Source organism: Vanacampus margaritifer, chromosome 12 (genome assembly GCF_051991255.1).
Source record: "Vanacampus margaritifer isolate UIUO_Vmar chromosome 12, RoL_Vmar_1.0, whole genome shotgun sequence".
NCBI classification, from domain to species: Eukaryota; Metazoa; Chordata; class Actinopteri; order Syngnathiformes; family Syngnathidae; genus Vanacampus; species Vanacampus margaritifer.
The window spans coordinates 14,793,307-14,811,984 of record NC_135443.1 but is presented as its reverse complement, the minus strand read 5'-3'; the positions used below and the strand labels follow the sequence as shown (position 1 = coordinate 14,811,984).

The following is an 18,678-nucleotide window of genomic DNA, read 5'->3' as shown; positions in this document are numbered from 1 at the left end:
AGCCACGTACACATACATTTTGATTACACTGGTCTTGATTACATACTCGGTACATTAGGCGACGTAACTTTTTTTCTACAAGGAAACTAGGAGGGGCAACCTTGCTATTAGGAAGTTCCGTTCTAATATTCCAGACTCTGATTAGCACATGCCAAGAAGACATACCCACATACATTTTGGTGAGAATCCACAACAGTTTTCATACATATGCCACCATAATGGACCAGTTGCACACTTTTATAGAGTATTGTGACTTTTTTTTTTTTTTTTTATCGTCAACCTCTCCACAATATTGCATTGGGACATTTGGATATTGTTACATCCCTAATAATGACTATAACTGGTAATGCTATGATATGAATGAACACAAGTCTGATATCACTCACAATCACCTTATATAGTGTATATATATATATATATATATATATATATATATATATATATATATATATATATATATATATATATATATATATATATATATATATATATACACACACACACACAGGTAAATAACCATCTTGCTTTAAAAAGCACCTTAGATTGTTTGCAGGATCTTTTATGCAATTTTTTTAGCTGGCTAAAAGGCCGCAAACAAACACACACACACCAAGAAATGTGTGTTGTGTACTGATTGCTGTCCCATGGTATCATGGGACCCCAAACAGTGATTAGGCTGCTGATCAGATGACAAGCCCAGAGAGGCATTAGACAGTCTTGAATTGCTGCTGCACGCACTGTAGCAAGTGCTCATTTACTGACTTTAAGCTCCAGTGAAAGATCACAGCCGAGTGGCATCACGAACATACGCAAATCAGATTGTGACGTGTTCGTGTGTTCCCATCTGTGGTGAGATATCTCGGTCTATTTGCAGGTGGTGTGTGTGCGTTTGTCCACCCGTCTGTTCACCAGCCTGTTTGACAGCAGCAGTTGCAGAACGTCTGAGCAAAGCAAACCCACCTTAACCCCCCCCCCCCCCCCATACACACACACACACTCTTCCCATTGCCCCTCTCTCCCTCGGCACGCAGTCACCGAGATGCTGCGTGAAATATTTAAGAGCGGAGCTGCAGTCAATAGCACAACAACCTTGGAATCAATGTCAAGCGAATAAAAGAGTGGGACCAAAAACGGACACTGAGCACAAACAGGAGGACGGACGTGTGATCTGAAACGGATGGATGGAGGATGGGAGGATAAATGGAGCGGCAGCAGGGGGGGTGATCGAGATAGATGACGGCTGGAGTAAAACGGTGCGAGTCACGAGCGTGCTTGCGTTTCAAGCCATGTGCCGCTGCATACGCTGTGCCCTGCAGCAGACACGCGTACTCACACACACACACACACCCCGCCCGCGTCTCAAACGTGACTTCCCTTTTACTGTGTGTGTGTGTGTGTGTGTGTGGAGATGGCAGGTTAGAGGAGGAGGGTGAGGGGAAGCAGCAGCAGCAGCAGCAGCAGTAGACGAGGAGGGGAGAGGGAAGGCGGAGGTTGCTGATCACTGCAGTAAAGGAATTCCTCGTCTTGAAACAGGGGGTTGCCCCTCGCCGTCCCCCTCCTCTCGCCTTCTCGCTCACACTGAATCCTGATCTCACCATCTCCCCCCCTGCTCATCTGCACTGCGCTTTACCTCACACTGCATTTCACTGTACTTACAGAAGGTTGTGAATGATGTAAAATAATTCCGTCCGTGGTGAATACATTCCAAGACTTGGTTAGAGGTCCAAACAAACTGACAGTTGAAAGGGTGGACAACCCCAATAAGCATCATCTTTAGCATTACAGGTTAAGTTTACCTGCAATTTTTGTTAAGGCATATTTTGATGCAGCTCTGGTATTAGACCTCATTAGATTGCAGGTTTAGATTATGTTATATCCGATGACTGTATGTCGTGATGAAACGTGCATCGTACATTAATCACACCATGTCACTTTTGGGAAAGCGGCTTTCAGAGTGAATAAGATGAAAAGTCCAAGTTGTTTTTGTGACAGAAGAACAAAAGCAAAAATCCACTTTGTATTCCAATCCTCACTGTGGAGCTGAAAACATTGTGTGTACTGTGACTGACAGGTTTGGCTTTATTTTGGCTGAACTGAACACAAAATGACAAAGCAGTTTTAACATTTTTTCTCTCCCTCAGAACACCTCAGGGAATAAAAACCTAAGCATTAGGTGAATTGTGCAAACGTGATACAGCAGTGTTGAAGAATAATGTCGCTGACATAATTCCCATTTCATGATGCCCTTCCGGGGACATGAAGCACTCTGTCATTTATCTGCACAATGGCTTCATCCATCTATGTGCTAATAAGCTTTTCTGGGCGGCTACATTCCAGATAACGTGGCTGATTTACCAAAATCATTCATGAAGTATTTCATACAGTGCTGTGCAGTATATACAACAGCCTGTGTTATTTACAATTGTCAGTATGAGAGTGAAGTGTACAGCACTTAGAAATGGTTTTAATATTAATCCAATTTGTCACAAGACAATAACAGATTTACAATCAAATGGATGTGGGGTCAATTTTCCAGTGGCCAAGTCATTAAGTGCTCCATCATGTTTGCATGACAGAAAATGCTAGAACAGGGATAGGCAACTTAAATGCTGGAGGCGGCCAGTTTTTCATTTCTGTACTATGGGGCCCAGATGTATGACAGAAATGCTATTTTAGAAATGCAAAAAATACGTGTGCAAATATATTTGATTTTTCATAATACATTTCTCAATCCATATATGAAAGATCCATTATCCTGACCCAGCAATAAAGGGTTTGAAGCAAACAACAAAATAACCATATACTGTGCCTTTTTTTTTTTCACTGAAAAGGGCTCGTTTGCATAAATGCTGAACAGAAAAACAACATTAAATAAATAAAATAAAATAAAATAAGGCCTACTCACATTGTACTACAGAGCAGTACAAGACCCAGTATAAGCGCAGCTAAGCCATGTATGCCATCTAATGGTGAATGGTGACATTACAACTTCAAACTACAGTCCATGCATCTTTGCAGTTTGGCACCTGCGAATTCACATTTTTGCTGATTTTTTTGTTCTCTTTTTTAATATTGTCTGTCTAGTTAATTTTTTTCCCTGGCTGTTGTATTAGGGCTCGGTGATATAGCCAAAACATAAAATCTTGATTTTTGTAGCTATTCAGGACGATTACGATTTTATTTGATTTTAATCTAATGAACCCAACAAACATTTATTTAAAGGTTTCATTTATTAAGAAGTAATTCCTATGCAAAATGTTCAGACAACAATAATGTATACCGATTAATCTAGATCAGTTTTAACATAAACCTAACACATAGTTTGTGCTTAAATACCACAACTAAGTACTTGGTAGCTATTGTAAACCATCCAGCATTCTGCCACTTATGCAAAATTACAAGTCACAAATACATTTGGATGTAACAGAACATAAGAACAGCTTTTAATAATCCAGAAAACAAAACTCGATTTCACAAATTTTCAACGATTCGATTTTTAAAACGGTGATGTATCAAATTCACTTGATTTATTGCCAAGCCCTACTGTGTATTAAATGTTTATCAGCGTTTTTTAAAAAATGTATAAGGTTTGTAAGAAAAAATATATAAAGAAAAAAATGTAAGAACATTTTTTGGGGTTTGTTTGTTGCAACAGTGCGGTCGCAGGCCGCATGCTGCCAGCTGCCCCATCCGTGCTAGAACCATGTTCAAGGTAGGATTAGCAGCAATATGATGACAGTCTGTCAGACTCAGAACAGAACACTAAACACATTTATCCCAAAATCACTTCCATTAATCATGCTACAAATGCTCATTGAAGAAGGTAAAAGAGACTGGGTTCCGGTTGCTATCCTCTTTTATACATGTGGATCACATCAGCTAGAACCTTAGAAATGTCCTTTTAAGAATTCTTTCTCGCGGGACGCATGCGCGACGGGGATTTCCGTACTGTTTCAGCACTGCCACCTGGCGGTCGGGAGGGACGAAATAGAACTACGATCTCATCTCTTGTGTGAAGGAATGAAAGAGAACGAGGCTCCCATTCATTAACCCAGTGAGGTAACGCAGTGTTTTTTTTCCTATCGTTTCCAGATTTATTGCTCTTCCTTATCACATTGAGGGACTGCTGAGTTTCACACTTCAACATCTATTTTCCCCTCACTGAATTGGTGTACATAATTCATTATTATAACTGAATGAATACAAGAAATAAACAGTCCTATTAGAAATAATACAATTAACCCAAGATGTACTGTAGCTATATTTATTTGTGTTCAAGATTTCAAAACCCAATTTTAGAGAATATTTTATCATCTTCTTATTACAAAATAGCTTCAGTCAGTTTACCCAAACGGAAGATTACAAAAGTGCTGCTTCTGAACTTCTGACATGCTAGCACCATAATTTAACATAAAGATTATGAAAATGAAATCATAACTTTTATCCGGTCTTTTATTGGTGGTTCAAGTGGGTGCTAGCTATGGAATTTATGGAGATTTATATCAAGGATGTATTATGCCAGATTATTACACTTAACAGTTAAAATGGCTCAAGTCCAAACTAAAATAATAAACTGTACTGCTGGTATTCCACTAATGACTTACGTTTGGTTCAGTTCAGAAGCCGATGTTTTTCAGTTGCATTGTTACAGTTCTAATTAGCACAATGATACCAATCCTTAACTTCCCCTCCAGGGACCTAGCAGGATGGACTTAACTGATGTCGTGTTTAAACCAGAAACGGAATCACTCCGCTATAGAAGTCCACCAACCGATAAGGCAGCCACTCTGCCCTTGCCAGAGACACAAGTGGAATTTTGTGCGACAGTTATCCAAGTCAAACGTATGCAATAGAGAAAAGGCTGAAAAGCTATTGACAGATAATGAAATCTCCGGTCCCATTCTTCAACACCGCCGTATTACACAATCTCTGCTCACACGCTGCGCAAACTGTTACAAAGCACAGCATGCCAGACATAAGACAGTGACAAGCGGATTTCTCTACTGCAATGCAGAGTTGGCTAGTTACAATATCAACATGCCACAGTGGTTACTGCGCACAATAAATAAATAGATAAATAATTTCATATAAATATTTGATTCCATTTTGATAAATTGGCTTTCAGACGCTGGGTATGCGTTGATTAATTATCCACAGGATAAAAACTGAAGCTCTACATTGAACAATTTCTATATTATTTAGGCAGCCGTCATAATCATACAGCCACCTCACATGACTTCTCAACGCTTTCCTGGGACCGACAATGTAAAAAATCTGCTGCATTATTAAAAGAAAAGCAGGCTTCCATGCCTCGGCATTGAAACCGGCGTCCCATTGCGGTATCCTCTCTAAAGAATTTGTACCAACTGAGAGGCAGTGTTTTCCTGGAGATGTAAAACGGTGCTTGCCTGAATAATGTGTTTACACAGTACACACACTATAATATACCCGCTGCATATAGAAATGTGTGGGAGCAGGTGTTTCTTTTACAGGCACAATATGACCCTTTTTGATGGCTCATACAGCAGATGGCACTTTCTGCTTGTGTCCGTGATAATTGCATTGTGAGTCACGCAACACTCAGCCCTTTTCCGAGCCTGGACGAATCCGCTTCTTCATACTCCCTTTCTTCAGTTTCCCTCAAACCTGGTCCATTTGCAAAGGCATACGCAAATCTGGCCCTCCACATTGACATCGCACACACTTGCTATTTCCTGATCTTAAGGTGATCCTACGAGCTTGTGGCTCATATACAGCAAGCACCTTGCATCACAATCAATGTTGCTGAATAAGCACTGTTTACGCATCTCTAATTCCTTCTTCCCACCATTATCAGTATGCATCTACCTTTTCTGTCCACTAAACTTATTTCAGACTATAAATTGTTCCTTGTACTGATATGTAATCTATATGTCCTGACCTACATTGTGACCGACTTTGAATAGTCAAATGGTGAGTACTGTTCAAACAGCTCACATCTGACTGCGCCTCCTGTGCTGTGAACACCGATTTATTCAGTTAGAGCAGCTTGAGGCAACAAATAAAGACTTTCTACAGAGGTTTACAAAAATGTTAAGCTTTTGGATAGTCTTCCAAATCTGGTCTCCCCTCTGGGTGTGAGAAAATGGGTATCAAAAAAATACAACTACACAAAACATTCATTTTGGGATTTTTCAGGGGAAGTCCATGGCGGCTGCTATTAAAAACCCACATAAGCATCAGATTATCACCAGTTTTTCTTATCTGCAATGCTGAAGAGTTTAATATGCCCTACTTTTTTAACGGCTTCTTAATCAAAACCTGACTCAAAATTATTAATAAAACATTGACATCAAAGTACGCCAGATGTAAATCAGATTTTTCGCCAGTATTGGAAGCTCCTCTCACACAGCTTGAAAAAGCAGTTTTTTTGTTGTTGTTTTTTTACCATGTCGCTGCTCTGTATGAACATCACTGACGCAGAATTTGGACGAGCCAATGGACAGCAGGAACATGCTAGCAAGATTCATCATGGCAAGAAATATGCCGTGAAAATGTTGATCCTTGGGGTATTTTGACAAAAGGCATGGCACAGAGATGTTAAAAGTTTTAAATTGAGAAGGAAATTAATAAAATAAGTCCTTTCACAATATGAAATGTATCACTCATATTTTTTGCATGTGTATTCTGAAAAGAAAAAGGACATAAACACGATTGCCAGAGCATTTTTTGGTGTTGTGTGTGCTTAAGGGTGACGAGGCAGACGACAGCCTCCCAGTTAAGGCAACAAATTTCTCCTGAGGCCGCAGCTGCTATTTATGAAGCAGAGCATGGGAATGTTCCTTTTGAGGAAACATTGACTGTATTCCTCCCCATGCCTGCCTTTTTTCCTGTGACACAAAACGTCTTGGCCACAGCTTAGACTAACTATCAAAGGCGTTTCTGTTATTGCACTGATCCGATCCTAACCGCAAGATAAGACAACTCAAGAGTTTAGCTATCAATCAGCCTCAGTAGATGCCTGATTACATCACTTTGTGCTCCATAGAGAGAGAGGCAGAGCGAGAGACGCCTCGAAATCGGACTCCATGGAATTGCTGCTCTCTGCCTTCTCGCCTGTGTCAGCAGCTCGGTCTGAGTTTGACTTTGCTCCAGTCCACATGGACATGGCATAGTATGCAGCAAGAAGTCTTCTAATTAACTGACATGGACTGAACCAGACACCGTGGAGGTGGCTGGGCATGTTCAATTTGGCACTTTTTCCCCCGGGTTGCATGCATGGTAGAGATTTCATCACTCAGGCTGATGTGAGACATTATGATACACTGCCAACAATATAATACATTTGAGATCCGTAGAAATCAAATCCCAAAGCAATGCGATTGACTCTAATTAAGAAGGGACAGAATCCAACCTTTTTGCCAGTGGGTAATTTCTGAAAAAAATCTTACTTATTTAATAATTTATTACTTTTAGTACTTTAATTAAGCAAGAGTCAGTGCAGCAACATTGGAGGCAAGTACTTAAAAAGGGACCTTTTATTAAAAAAAAATTTAGCAAAAAAATTTGAGTTGGATTTTTAATTGATTTTTATTATTCTTATCATTTTATCACCAATTTTTCTCAGCTCCAAATATCAGCCTCCTTGACTCCTAATAATTAGTATTGACCCTGTAAAAAATGGGTCATCTGTTAATGTCAGAACCTTGTTAAGAAGCAGTCTGCATTTCATTTAATTTAATTTATTTTGTAGTCAACACGCAGAGTCAACATAGCATCTATTTTGCAGATTGTTTATATACAGCAGTCTCCTTGGTCATTTTTCAATATGAAGAATGCAGAGTTTGGGCTCACAAACTCGCCAAGTACGGCTTTCTGAAGAACATACGTGAGAATGTTCTTCCTAAGAACACGAGTGTGGTTGTAAATTGGAACGTCTGTGTATTTGTTAACCCCCAACTCTGACATATTTCCACGTTAGCAGCTAGCTGACAAAAACAACTCTGGGAATTCAATGTGTTTTTGGTCTATTCGTACGATCAATTGGAACAATACTTGGCAATTATGAAGATGTATCAATTCGTATCATAATTTTCCATCCTTTACAAAGGCAAAGTGCCAGTATTTTTTATTTTTTTGCAATCACCTACATTGCCCAGTCCTCTGGTTGCCGTAAAGTGCTCGCTTCCCACACAGTAACCAGCTCCTCCCTTGACCTGGCTGAACTGAAGAATTACCTGCTAACAAGTGAACAAGTGGTGTAAGTTTTTCAAAATTCTCTGTAATATGAAAAAATATATACTTAGCAATAAGCCTCATAAAATACTCTGGTCATTAACTGAGTTTTTACATTCAGCATCGACACTGAGTTTTCATCTCTTAAAAATAATCTAATCGAAATAAAATTAAATGCACACACAAAAACAGAGTGGAGGCAGGGTGAGCTTTCAAGCAAACAAGTGGAAGCAAACCTCTTAAAAAAAAAAAAGCTCACCAGCTAGCTAGCTCTGTGATGTATTATGCGTGTCACCGTTCCAATCTGAATTAATAGTGCACATACTGCAATATAACTTAATATCCCCTAGGGGTCATATTTACAGTTTATTTGCAGACCATTACGGTACACTCTGATATACAGGTAGTAAGATATATTGTTGTTTGTTGTATTCATGACAGAATCTGTCAGCATCCACACATGCCATTTTTTCTGGTCCATCAGTTAGGGCTTAACATGGATATTTATTTTGTGGAATATACATGATTTGGTCAAATTAGGGCTGGGCACTAAATCAAATTAATTCGATACATGGTCATTTTAAAAATTGAATCGTTGAAAATTAGCTAAATCGTGAAATTGAATTTTGTCTTCTGGATTATTAAAAACTGTTGTTCTTATGTTCTGTTACATTCAAATGTTTTTGTGAGTTGTAAATTTGCACATGTGGCAGAATGCTGGATGGGTGCTTTACAAGTCATGTTTACAATAGCTACCAACTACTTAATCGTGGCATTTAAGAACAAACTATGAATATAAAATTTATGTTAAAACTATTTTAGAATTAGTATACATTAATGTTGTCTGAACATTTTTGCACAGGAATTATTTTTGAATAAATGAAACCTTTTAAATAAATGTTTGTTGGGTTTATTAGATTAAAATCAATTAAAATCGTAATCGTCCTGAATGACTTGCATGGCAAAAAACGAGATTTCATTTTTTGGCCATATCACCCAACCCTAGGTCAAATAAGATGGCATACTGTATACTTTAAAAGTGGATTATTGCGGATAATAATAATTTCCTTTTCTTATCCTTTATATTGCTATTTTCATACTGGTGAATCCATGCTGTGTATGCAACATGCCAGGAGGGATGCTGTAGGCCCTGAAATCAGCTGCCTAATTAGCCCTTAAAGATTACCAACAGTTGGAGTAAGGAAGGGGTGTGCCCAAATCAGGTAAGAAAATTAGCAGAGCCAAACCAATAAGGACATGTTGGTGCCCAAAGCAGACCTCCCTGGTCAGCATTCAAGCTGAAGCCAATAGGGTTCCGAAAAATGGCAGATGAGGCTTGATCGCTCATGGAAGCCAAGAATCGAGAAGACAAGTCACAACTGGGAGGAAAGGTGACAACTTGTGCTGCATACTAATACAGTCAATGGAGACACTTGTGCAGTGAGATACGACGACAATGACTTTGTTCTGAGGATTATAGAGACTTACTTGCTAAATTTGAGGTCACTGAGTCACATGAAAGGGCAACAATAGAGGACACACTGAACTGAGATTAGAGGAAAGGGACAAATTTAATAATGGTCTTCGTTGAGCTGTGGAGTTGGATCCAGCACTAATCTCAGATGACTTTATTAGGCATTTTTCAGCATTATCAATCCTCCTTGCTTCTCCTTGTGTGGTCTGTGTGCTGTTGTTTGTCATCTCTCCCAAAGCTTGCAGAGCTGGAACCAACGCGTCACACTCACAGACACACACACAAGAGGCAATGAGAAACTGCCTGGGACCCTTTTGCGGTCTGAAAATTGGACTGTTTGCTTATTTGACTGCTGCATCCAATCCCTAAGACCAGAAGGTGGCGAGAATTATAAATCTAGAAACACTGGCCCACTTTTCTTCGAGTCGACGCGAGTCAGCGAGTGGACCTGTACAGCCTGCGATATACTTAATGCTTTTTGTTTCAGATTTAACCACAAAAAAAATTGAAATAAAACAGGAGCCAAAAAGCCTTGGCCAAATAGCAATGCTATGAACTGAAATAGCCAGATTTTTATCACAAAACTAACAAGATACTTTGAAGACAATGCCATGACACCGCGATCACATGTTATTATTTTGTCTAGTATCTCAGCTTTCATTGTCTAACATAGAAAATTTCCCCAAATCTAGCATGATTTTTCTTTCATAAGCAAGTGGTGTGGCTAATGAATGGATGAATAGAAGGCTGTTAAGCGATTGTGACACTATTAAATGAGAGTACAATGAGCTAGATAACAATAAGGAAAATATGTTTAGCCACACATTAGCATTAGCAATTAATTAAGCCTACGTCTAACTTCCAAGATCTTGTATACAAAAACATACAGTTTAAAAAATAACAGCAGTAATTCCCCTCAAGACTTAAATAATTTGCTTTCCAGCGTGCCAAGAAAGTGTTGCATTCATATTATATGATCGAAATGGTGTAACTACTTTAAAATGAACACAATTTTCCAAAATAATACATGTGATTAATATACAGTGAGATAATATACAATAAGAGAGGGATTAATTTGAAGCCAGCAATGGAAATAGGTTAAACTAAAGATTCTAAAGATGTGAACAACAATTTAAGATCTATAATATCTGAACTTACCAACATGGTCAAAAATGCAATATCTAGGGAGGGAAAAAAATAGAAAGGTATCAAAGGCAGAAATAGTAGTCTTTTAACACTCAGGGAAATTATTTTTGTTCCATCATGTGTGCTTTTTTTTTTATGAATGTTGCAATTTGCTAAAAAGATAAATACACAACAACAACGGAGCTAAGCATTATGCAAAACACATTACACACACTAGTGTGAGATTATAGGCTATACTTTAAATCCTTATTAAATGTTGACAAGAATTAGGAGGAAGACTAGGAAAGAAAATGATTTAACATTTGTAGGACAAAATAACAGTAAGATGGTTCCATAAGTCTGCAACACCCTAAAATTAAAGCACATTTTGCTTTAATGACAGCATTCTGTGTTTTCGGTAGCAGTCTTTCAAAACAGCTTGGCAATATTTTCTTACTCAGTTGCAAAAGTCGTCCAATCTCTGATGCAAAGCCTGCTTCAGATCACTCTGCAAAGTTTCAATTGGTTTCGACTGTGGCTGGGCAATGCAATTTTAAAACTTAAATTTTGGGATTATTGTCGATTGCTTAACAGTGAATTTCCTCTTTTTGTAGCGTCTGAGAGATTGTCAATTGTTTTTTGTATTCAGAGGTGGGTATTACCGGTTTTCACACCGAAAATGACTTAAGGGCAGGTTAGACTGTGAATGATATATTGTGTTCACCGTGAAGAACATTTGGGAAGAAAATATTAAATATTGTCGAGAGATGAATTTGAAATCTTTCCTCATACCGATGTGATCATTTTATGGCTACAAACTGACATGGCCAGAATATTTCTGCGACTGCATGCACTCAAGCTCTGTGGAGCTGGTTTACTCTTCCTGTAAATATAAACAGTACATGCTTACTCATAAGTAAAGTTCTGCTTGACTGCTGAGTGGTGGAAGTAAACATGTTTTTGAACTACATTCAACGCTTGTGCAGTATTCACCGCCTAAAGTTTGTTCACTTTGCAAACCACCGCCGGAAAATGTCAACAGATCTCAACAGATATGAACAAAATTACTAACACAGAAACACGCACGAGAAACAAAGCCAATCAATAGCGTCATTAGACATTGTAATGGCATCTCAGCTTTACAGGCCACTGTAGGCTTTTCTAAGCCGTCAATTGTTGGTGATCCATGTGACAAGATGGAATAATCAATTTCATTTTAAACTCAATGATACATTCTTAGTACAGCAACATGGTCAAGAAGCAATTTGGCTTTTGTGCAGTATGACTTATTGAGGGCATTTAGGTTTGTTTTTTCCCCTCACTGATAAATGCCTTTTGACTCTTCCGCTTACAACAATAGAAGAACATGTGTTACAGTATGTCATAATTTCTACTTATTCACAATGAACAACCTTTAGGGTTGAGTTGCGAAATTACACCTTCATTCATTAGAAGTATAAAACGGATTGCCAGTATTATGACAATTATATTTTATGGCATGTATTTCTATTCTATTCACTGTACATTTAGTGGCCAACAATGACTAAGAGCATAGAATTTTAGCTCATTCCTCCCTCAGGAAAGCACTGTGCAGATTTATAAAAATGAACCTTCAGAGCCAGTAAGAAAGTCTCATCAATCTTTTTTTTTCACGATTTCACTGTCAAGTCCCATTTGAGCAGCACACACCTTGCCGCATAAACTGTTGTAATACTACCAGGCTGCCTATATAAACGGGCTATGTTTGTACAATACCTTTTCTACCTCATTTTTTGCTTCACATTTTGAAGTAGTTTACGCAGGTGTCTTGACATGCTGGGGCACGCTTTCGTCAAAATCCTCCAAGGATCAAGACCTGTAGTACAGTTTATGCACCCTATCTATCCACCTGAAATAAGGCCCGATCTCATGCAAAGACTTCACTACGTCTGATCTGTTTGGGCAGTCCAATATGTCAACTTAATAGCATCAAATTCCTTTTATAACTGTCTTCACAACCCTCATGCTTTGTAGAGGAAAACAGGAGCCATTATACTCAAGCAACTAGTTCCAGATACTACATGATGCAACCTGACAGAGGTTGGGAAACATTTGTGTGTGTATTTCCTCAAAATACAAATAATCATCTTCTTTACTACCAGGAAGAAACATACCCCAAAGCTTGTGGAAAATATGAGTCAACTTAAAAGAGCCTGCCAAACACCCTTTTGCCCCACCCTCGCCAGACCCACGGATCACCTTTTATAAATTCTTTTTTTTTTTCCTTTTATAAATTCTATCAAGCACTTTTCTCTCCTCAACGTCATATTTTGCCGGAATGACGACCCAAAAAGACAACTAGCTTTCTGGAACCAAATACTTCCTCATTTAGCTTCCACGCCATCCACGCAAGAAATGAATCACGGATGGGTCAACTTAAAGAGGTCAGCATGCGAATGTTTGTGTGTGTGTATATGTCAACCAGTAAGCCTCATGGGAAGCCGCAGCGAAATTGATGCATGCCAAGCAGCGACACATGGATGGATTGGGTGGCTCTGCCTTTGCCAAGGGGAAGATAAGTGCAGATGCTGCAGTAATGGAGTGATGGAGAAGGATGATGATAGAATGGAAATGGAGAAATGAAAAAAGGTGAAAACAATAGAGTGGTACAGCTGGTGTACCAGGAATAGCTACAACTGACGATGGCAAGGTGAACTGACCTTCATTCAGGTTGATATATGATATTTCAGCTTTGCTGATTGGTCCACCTACCACAACAAGCCCTGGCAAGGCAAACACTCCCAATTGAACCTCCTGTGTCGTATCCCTGAACAAACAGATGTCCCTCTGAAAGCTGTGTACGTGTCAGGGGAGAGGAACACTTGGGTGTTAAGGGATACCCACTCAATGATTCAGGGTAGGATGACTTGATAATCAAGTAAAAAAAAAAAAGTAACATCTTACAGTATATACAGACTTGGCTGGCAAGGCGGACTTAAATAAAATCAAAACGTTTTTGGGGGGGGAAATGTCAACATTTTATCACCTTCCATCAAGAGAAAAATGCAAATTGAGTATGACATTACTCTTAACTCAGAAAAAGTGGCTCTTTAAACACAACCCTTAACTCTTTGACTGACAGACGTTTTCAGAAACGGGTTGTCCCCAGTGCCAGCCGATTTAAGCATTTTGACTGACCTTTCAAGGTCCACAGAAAATGTTGTGTTTGGACTATGGAAACACACATACTACCAAATGAAAGATTGTACTCTCATCTTTCATCAGAAAAAAAAGTTTGTTTCTACCTTATTCCGTTTTTCAGTAATCAACAATAGAAAATGGTTAGTTTCACCTCTGTTTTGAAACAAACGTCTTTTAACGTCTTTGGCACTCCTCCATAGGATTTTACTAAACATTATTTAACGTTTTTGGCAGTCAAAGAGTTAAAAGACTGACACGGGCACAAAAAAAAATTAATATATGAAAATAAATTAATTAAACTTGATGTGACCCACAAATTCTAATACAATGTTCCCTCACTTTTTGCGAGTGGGCACGGAATCTAACATAGGTGAATTTCCGCGAAGTAGAAGGCGAGTAAAAAATAAATAAAAACATTTTTGCTTTTTTTAAGTGTTTGTTTTTGTGGGCGAGTTACGCTTCTACTTAACCATAACGTAGCCACCACACAGTTGCCACCCTTTTAAAAACTGGTTAAATTTGTAAATATAATAAGAAAAATAGCATCATAAATAAAGAATGCAGTAAATCTGGCGCGGGCTGGGTTAATAATCTCTCTGAAAAACCTGCAAAATAGAGAGGTACAACCCAAAATAAACCCATTTAAAAATAAATGTATAAATTTTAGACCCAAACACAAATCCGCGATATAGTGAATCTGCGATAAGTGAACCGCGAAATAGCGAGAGACCATCGCCCATATCTAATACAGACAAAATCGTAAAATAATACCTGTTCTCACTGACCTCCAACAACAACTGAAAACACTGTAAATGGAATGCCAGGCCAGTAGATGACAATGTCACAACAGATATGGTGCATGTATTTGTCGATTAATTGAATTTCATCTAACTAGGGTTAGGGCCCTGAAGCTATTAAAGTACAATGAAATGCACTACTTTGCTGCAACTAGCAAAGGCATCATCTTTTCAATCTCAAGTAGAAAAAGTGATGTCAACTAGGGACTACATTTATTCTGAGCAGCATTCAACCAAAACAGTAAAAAATATCCATTATCAAAAACTTCACCATTGATGTGTAAACAACACCTTTTTTTCACCCATTTTCTCTTGTTCAAGGAGCCCCTCAGGCATAGCTTTGGCGATAAGATTGTTATTTTCTATTACCCAAGCAGGAGAAGCAAACATTTCCTCATGTTCTCATTCTCCAACCACCCCAAATACACACTGCAGTCAAATGTAAACACAGGCTGAGTATAACGTGTGCTCATTTTTCATTCAACAACCACCCCCACCCTGCACACCTTCTCCATTTCATTGCCCAGTGACACAAAATACATGTGCACCAACACAAATAAAGCACATTACACGTTTGCTCACTCCCACAAAGCAAACTTACGCACACACATATGCACACACATCCGCACGTAGAGTAAAAGTTGCTGGGCTAATGCACTACACAGAGCAAAACTGTAAGCACTAAAGGAACAAATAACCTGATCTCATAAAAATGTCATCCAATGCAAACTGCTTTGTGGACGAAGGGCTTATCTTGGTGAAAAAAATGCTCTCTTGACCTTGAGTGTATTTTTAGAATATCATGCGCCTGCATCACTGCATATGAGCTATGGAGACCAAAAGTAAATAGTTAACAGGCAAGTCGCAATAAAAGGCAAAGTGGCAGTGAAAAAAGCTGGAAAACAGATATGGAAAAGCCTGCTGACAACATTACAATATTGTTGATAAAAATGAATGGAAAACAAAGCAGTCCCGTAGCCATGCTCATAGAGGAAAGAAAGAGCCATCATGGTGGTATTTAAAATGTCCTCATTCTTGTTTCATCTATCCACAATTAAGCTGGTATATCGCTTAGATATAAAAACACAAAAGTCGACACACTAATATTTCATTTGACTGTAATTCAGTCTTGTTAAAGCAAATAGTAACTGTGACATCGCTTCCCCCCCAAAAAATGCAATTGTCCATCCAGAAAAAATAATGTGGTAGTTCTCTAGCTGGTCTGGGATCAATTCCTACTCAATGCCCCACGCACAATCACCCTGCAATTGACTGGCGACCTGTTCATCGTGATCCAGCCACTGATATGATCTTTAACAGCAGTATAGAAAATGGATGGCTCCATGTCCAGTGTGTAATTATTCTCATTTGTATATTTACACAAATTTTATGAAATGATCTATGAAATTCACTTAGTTGCTACAAAGAAGTCATTTACATGATGTTTGGATCTATAACAGTAGACAATATAGATATTCTAAATATGGTTTGTAATGTTCACCGTCACATTAATTCCATGTGGTTCCAAGCATGCTCACTGACTCACAACACATTGCATTTCAGAATCGTACCAGCTTGTCAAACCCATTTCAAATTTTTCTTCATGTGAAACTGTCGTCACATGACTACACAGACTGCTTCAGATCCTCCAAAACAGTCCAGCACAATGACACCCCGGTGGAACGCTTTGCTTTGAACACAGTGAATACATTTGAATAGATTTTTCCTATGAATGAGATTAATCAGAGCTGCGGTGCTAAGTAGGACTTGCATACTAATGGCTTGTAAACTGAAGCTTATAAAAACAACCATTAACTAGTTGTCAAAATAGACACATTTTTTAGGTGTAGCAGGCCAAGCAGAATAATGGATATTTTAAAAAAAAAAAATACATAAATAAATTAAGTTGAAGTACTGAAAATGTTGATGCAACTGTCTGAACAGTTGTACCAGACCTATAAGGCTCATACAAAGTTTGGTAATGTCCATATTGTGCGAATTTTTGTATTTCCAATTTTCATACGAAACATGAAGTGCCTTGAAAGGGCGTGTGGGAGCCCCTGCAAGTTATTTTCATTTAACCTTATTTATAGTTTTGCTAATTATGCATAAAAAAACAATAATCAAGAAATATATTGTTTGGATAAAATGCATATGAAAATAAATAAATAAACAAATAAAATACTAACCTGCGGAGACAGGGCAGAGGGAGGCTGAGTGAAGAGTGTGGAGTGGGCTGCCGACCGGAGGCCATGTGCTCTCCGGACATTCTGGCGCGTGAATGGCGCAGACAGTACCTCCTGCCGAGAAGAAAACATGTGAAGAGGAAGAAATAAGTTAGGAAACATCATCATCGGCTCAAATTGGAAATAAAGTGACTGTGATGTAGCAGTTAAACACCAGCAGGGTTTACACTAGCTTCCTAAAAGAGGATTAATATAATGAAGCATAAAAGTGGATGCTGTTTGGTTTCCTCATCTCAGGCTACAGATTTTTTCCTGCAATTTAAATACACCACGTGGTAGCAAAAGTCTGTGCAAGATGTTATTGTACAACGTGTGCATGTGTAGTATATTTCTCTTAATCAAGATCACTAGCGTAAAGATTAGTCAGCCATTGCATGGAATAACCTTATAGTTGCAAAATTGAATGCCATTCGTTATTATTATTACCACTGCTTTTTTTTTTTATTATTACCACTGCTGTGGATCGTCTAATTCCCTAGAAGGTCTGATGACAAATCAACTCAGTGCAATGTGTATACATTGCAACCTCTAACATCTAACACCTGAAGAATGGATGAATTCTATTTCCACTATTTACGATAGGATGAGTTCGACCAGCAACCCGGAACTGACTTTGTTTGACCTTAAAAGGATGATAAAAGCAGCAATCCGTTTTAAAAATCTTACCGGGACATTTCAGGGCCATCAAGTTTGTGTGCATTATCTCAAATAAACTTGGTTTGTGAACTAACTTTATTTAATTATAAATTAATAAATGTATTTATTTATATAGGTCTGCAGCCACTTTGGTTATTGTGGCACTGCAGCCATCTTACGTACACAGTAAAAACGATGCAACATACACCCAATTGTTGCATCTCAAACAAACCTTTAATGAAAAATCCCCAAAGGAAAGAACAAATGTTCACACCAAAAAAGGCGTATCACTAATGTAATGATGGACTAGAAAAAAAAACTGTAGATTGCATTTATTTAAATCAGAATACTGTACTTTATCCAATCAGTTGATGATTTTAGTAATTCACTAATGTAATGCTGCACTAGAAAAAAAAACCCTACAGATTGCATTTATTTAAATCAGAATACTGTACTTTATCCAATCAGTTGACGATTTCAGTGCATGCAATATTCGGTCTCACGTAAAGGTTTTTACACATAAAATATTTAAGAGTAAGAATGTTAAGGTAAAGTGAATCTCATTCTTTGCAACCTTCATCAAGTTCTTATTAGAAGCCGGGGACAGACATTTGCTGTTGAGAAGAAAGGTAGGCTATGTTGTGAAACACAGTGGTCCATTAATTAAACTATTTTCTGGTGTGAGTCTAAAGAAAAAAATCAATTGCAATACAGTTTATCATTTATAGTACAATATTTTAATGCTAACGAAATCAGTAGAAAATATTTGTTGGTGTGTACTACATAATGAACACGGTCTGAAGAAGCAAAAGAATAGACAAACTTATTTACAATTGACAACTTTATTTACTACACTAACTGCAAAGATAACCAGGTATCTATTAAGGGGAAAAGCATTAAATTGGGAGAAGGCTTCTCTCACAGATAATGAAGCTTGATTATAATAATAAATAATAGAATATGTGAAATGAAACTAGACTTTAAAACTAAAAATAAAGACATGTGC

At 38.1% G+C, this 18,678-nt stretch overlaps 1 protein-coding gene across 2 annotated transcripts in view; it reads right to left on the bottom strand.

Moving 5' to 3' along the window:
- Positions 1 to 18,678, bottom strand: part of mcu (mitochondrial calcium uniporter) — a 64,443-nt gene that overhangs the window by 20,571 nt on the left and 25,194 nt on the right. Inside the window, exons 1-2 of one of the 2 annotated variants that reach the window (XM_077582002.1) lie at positions 17,703 to 17,847; positions 16,980 to 17,090 (exon numbers count right to left, since the gene is read on the bottom strand). Coding sequence is in view for 1 of the 2 variants with exons in the window: in XM_077582001.1 (XP_077438127.1) it covers positions 16,980 to 17,090 (111 nt within the window). In the remaining variant the exon portion in view is untranslated. Of the gene's footprint in view, positions 1 to 16,979; positions 17,091 to 17,702; positions 17,848 to 18,678 lie in introns of those variants that run through there. The other variant, XM_077582001.1, reaches the window with a different exon arrangement.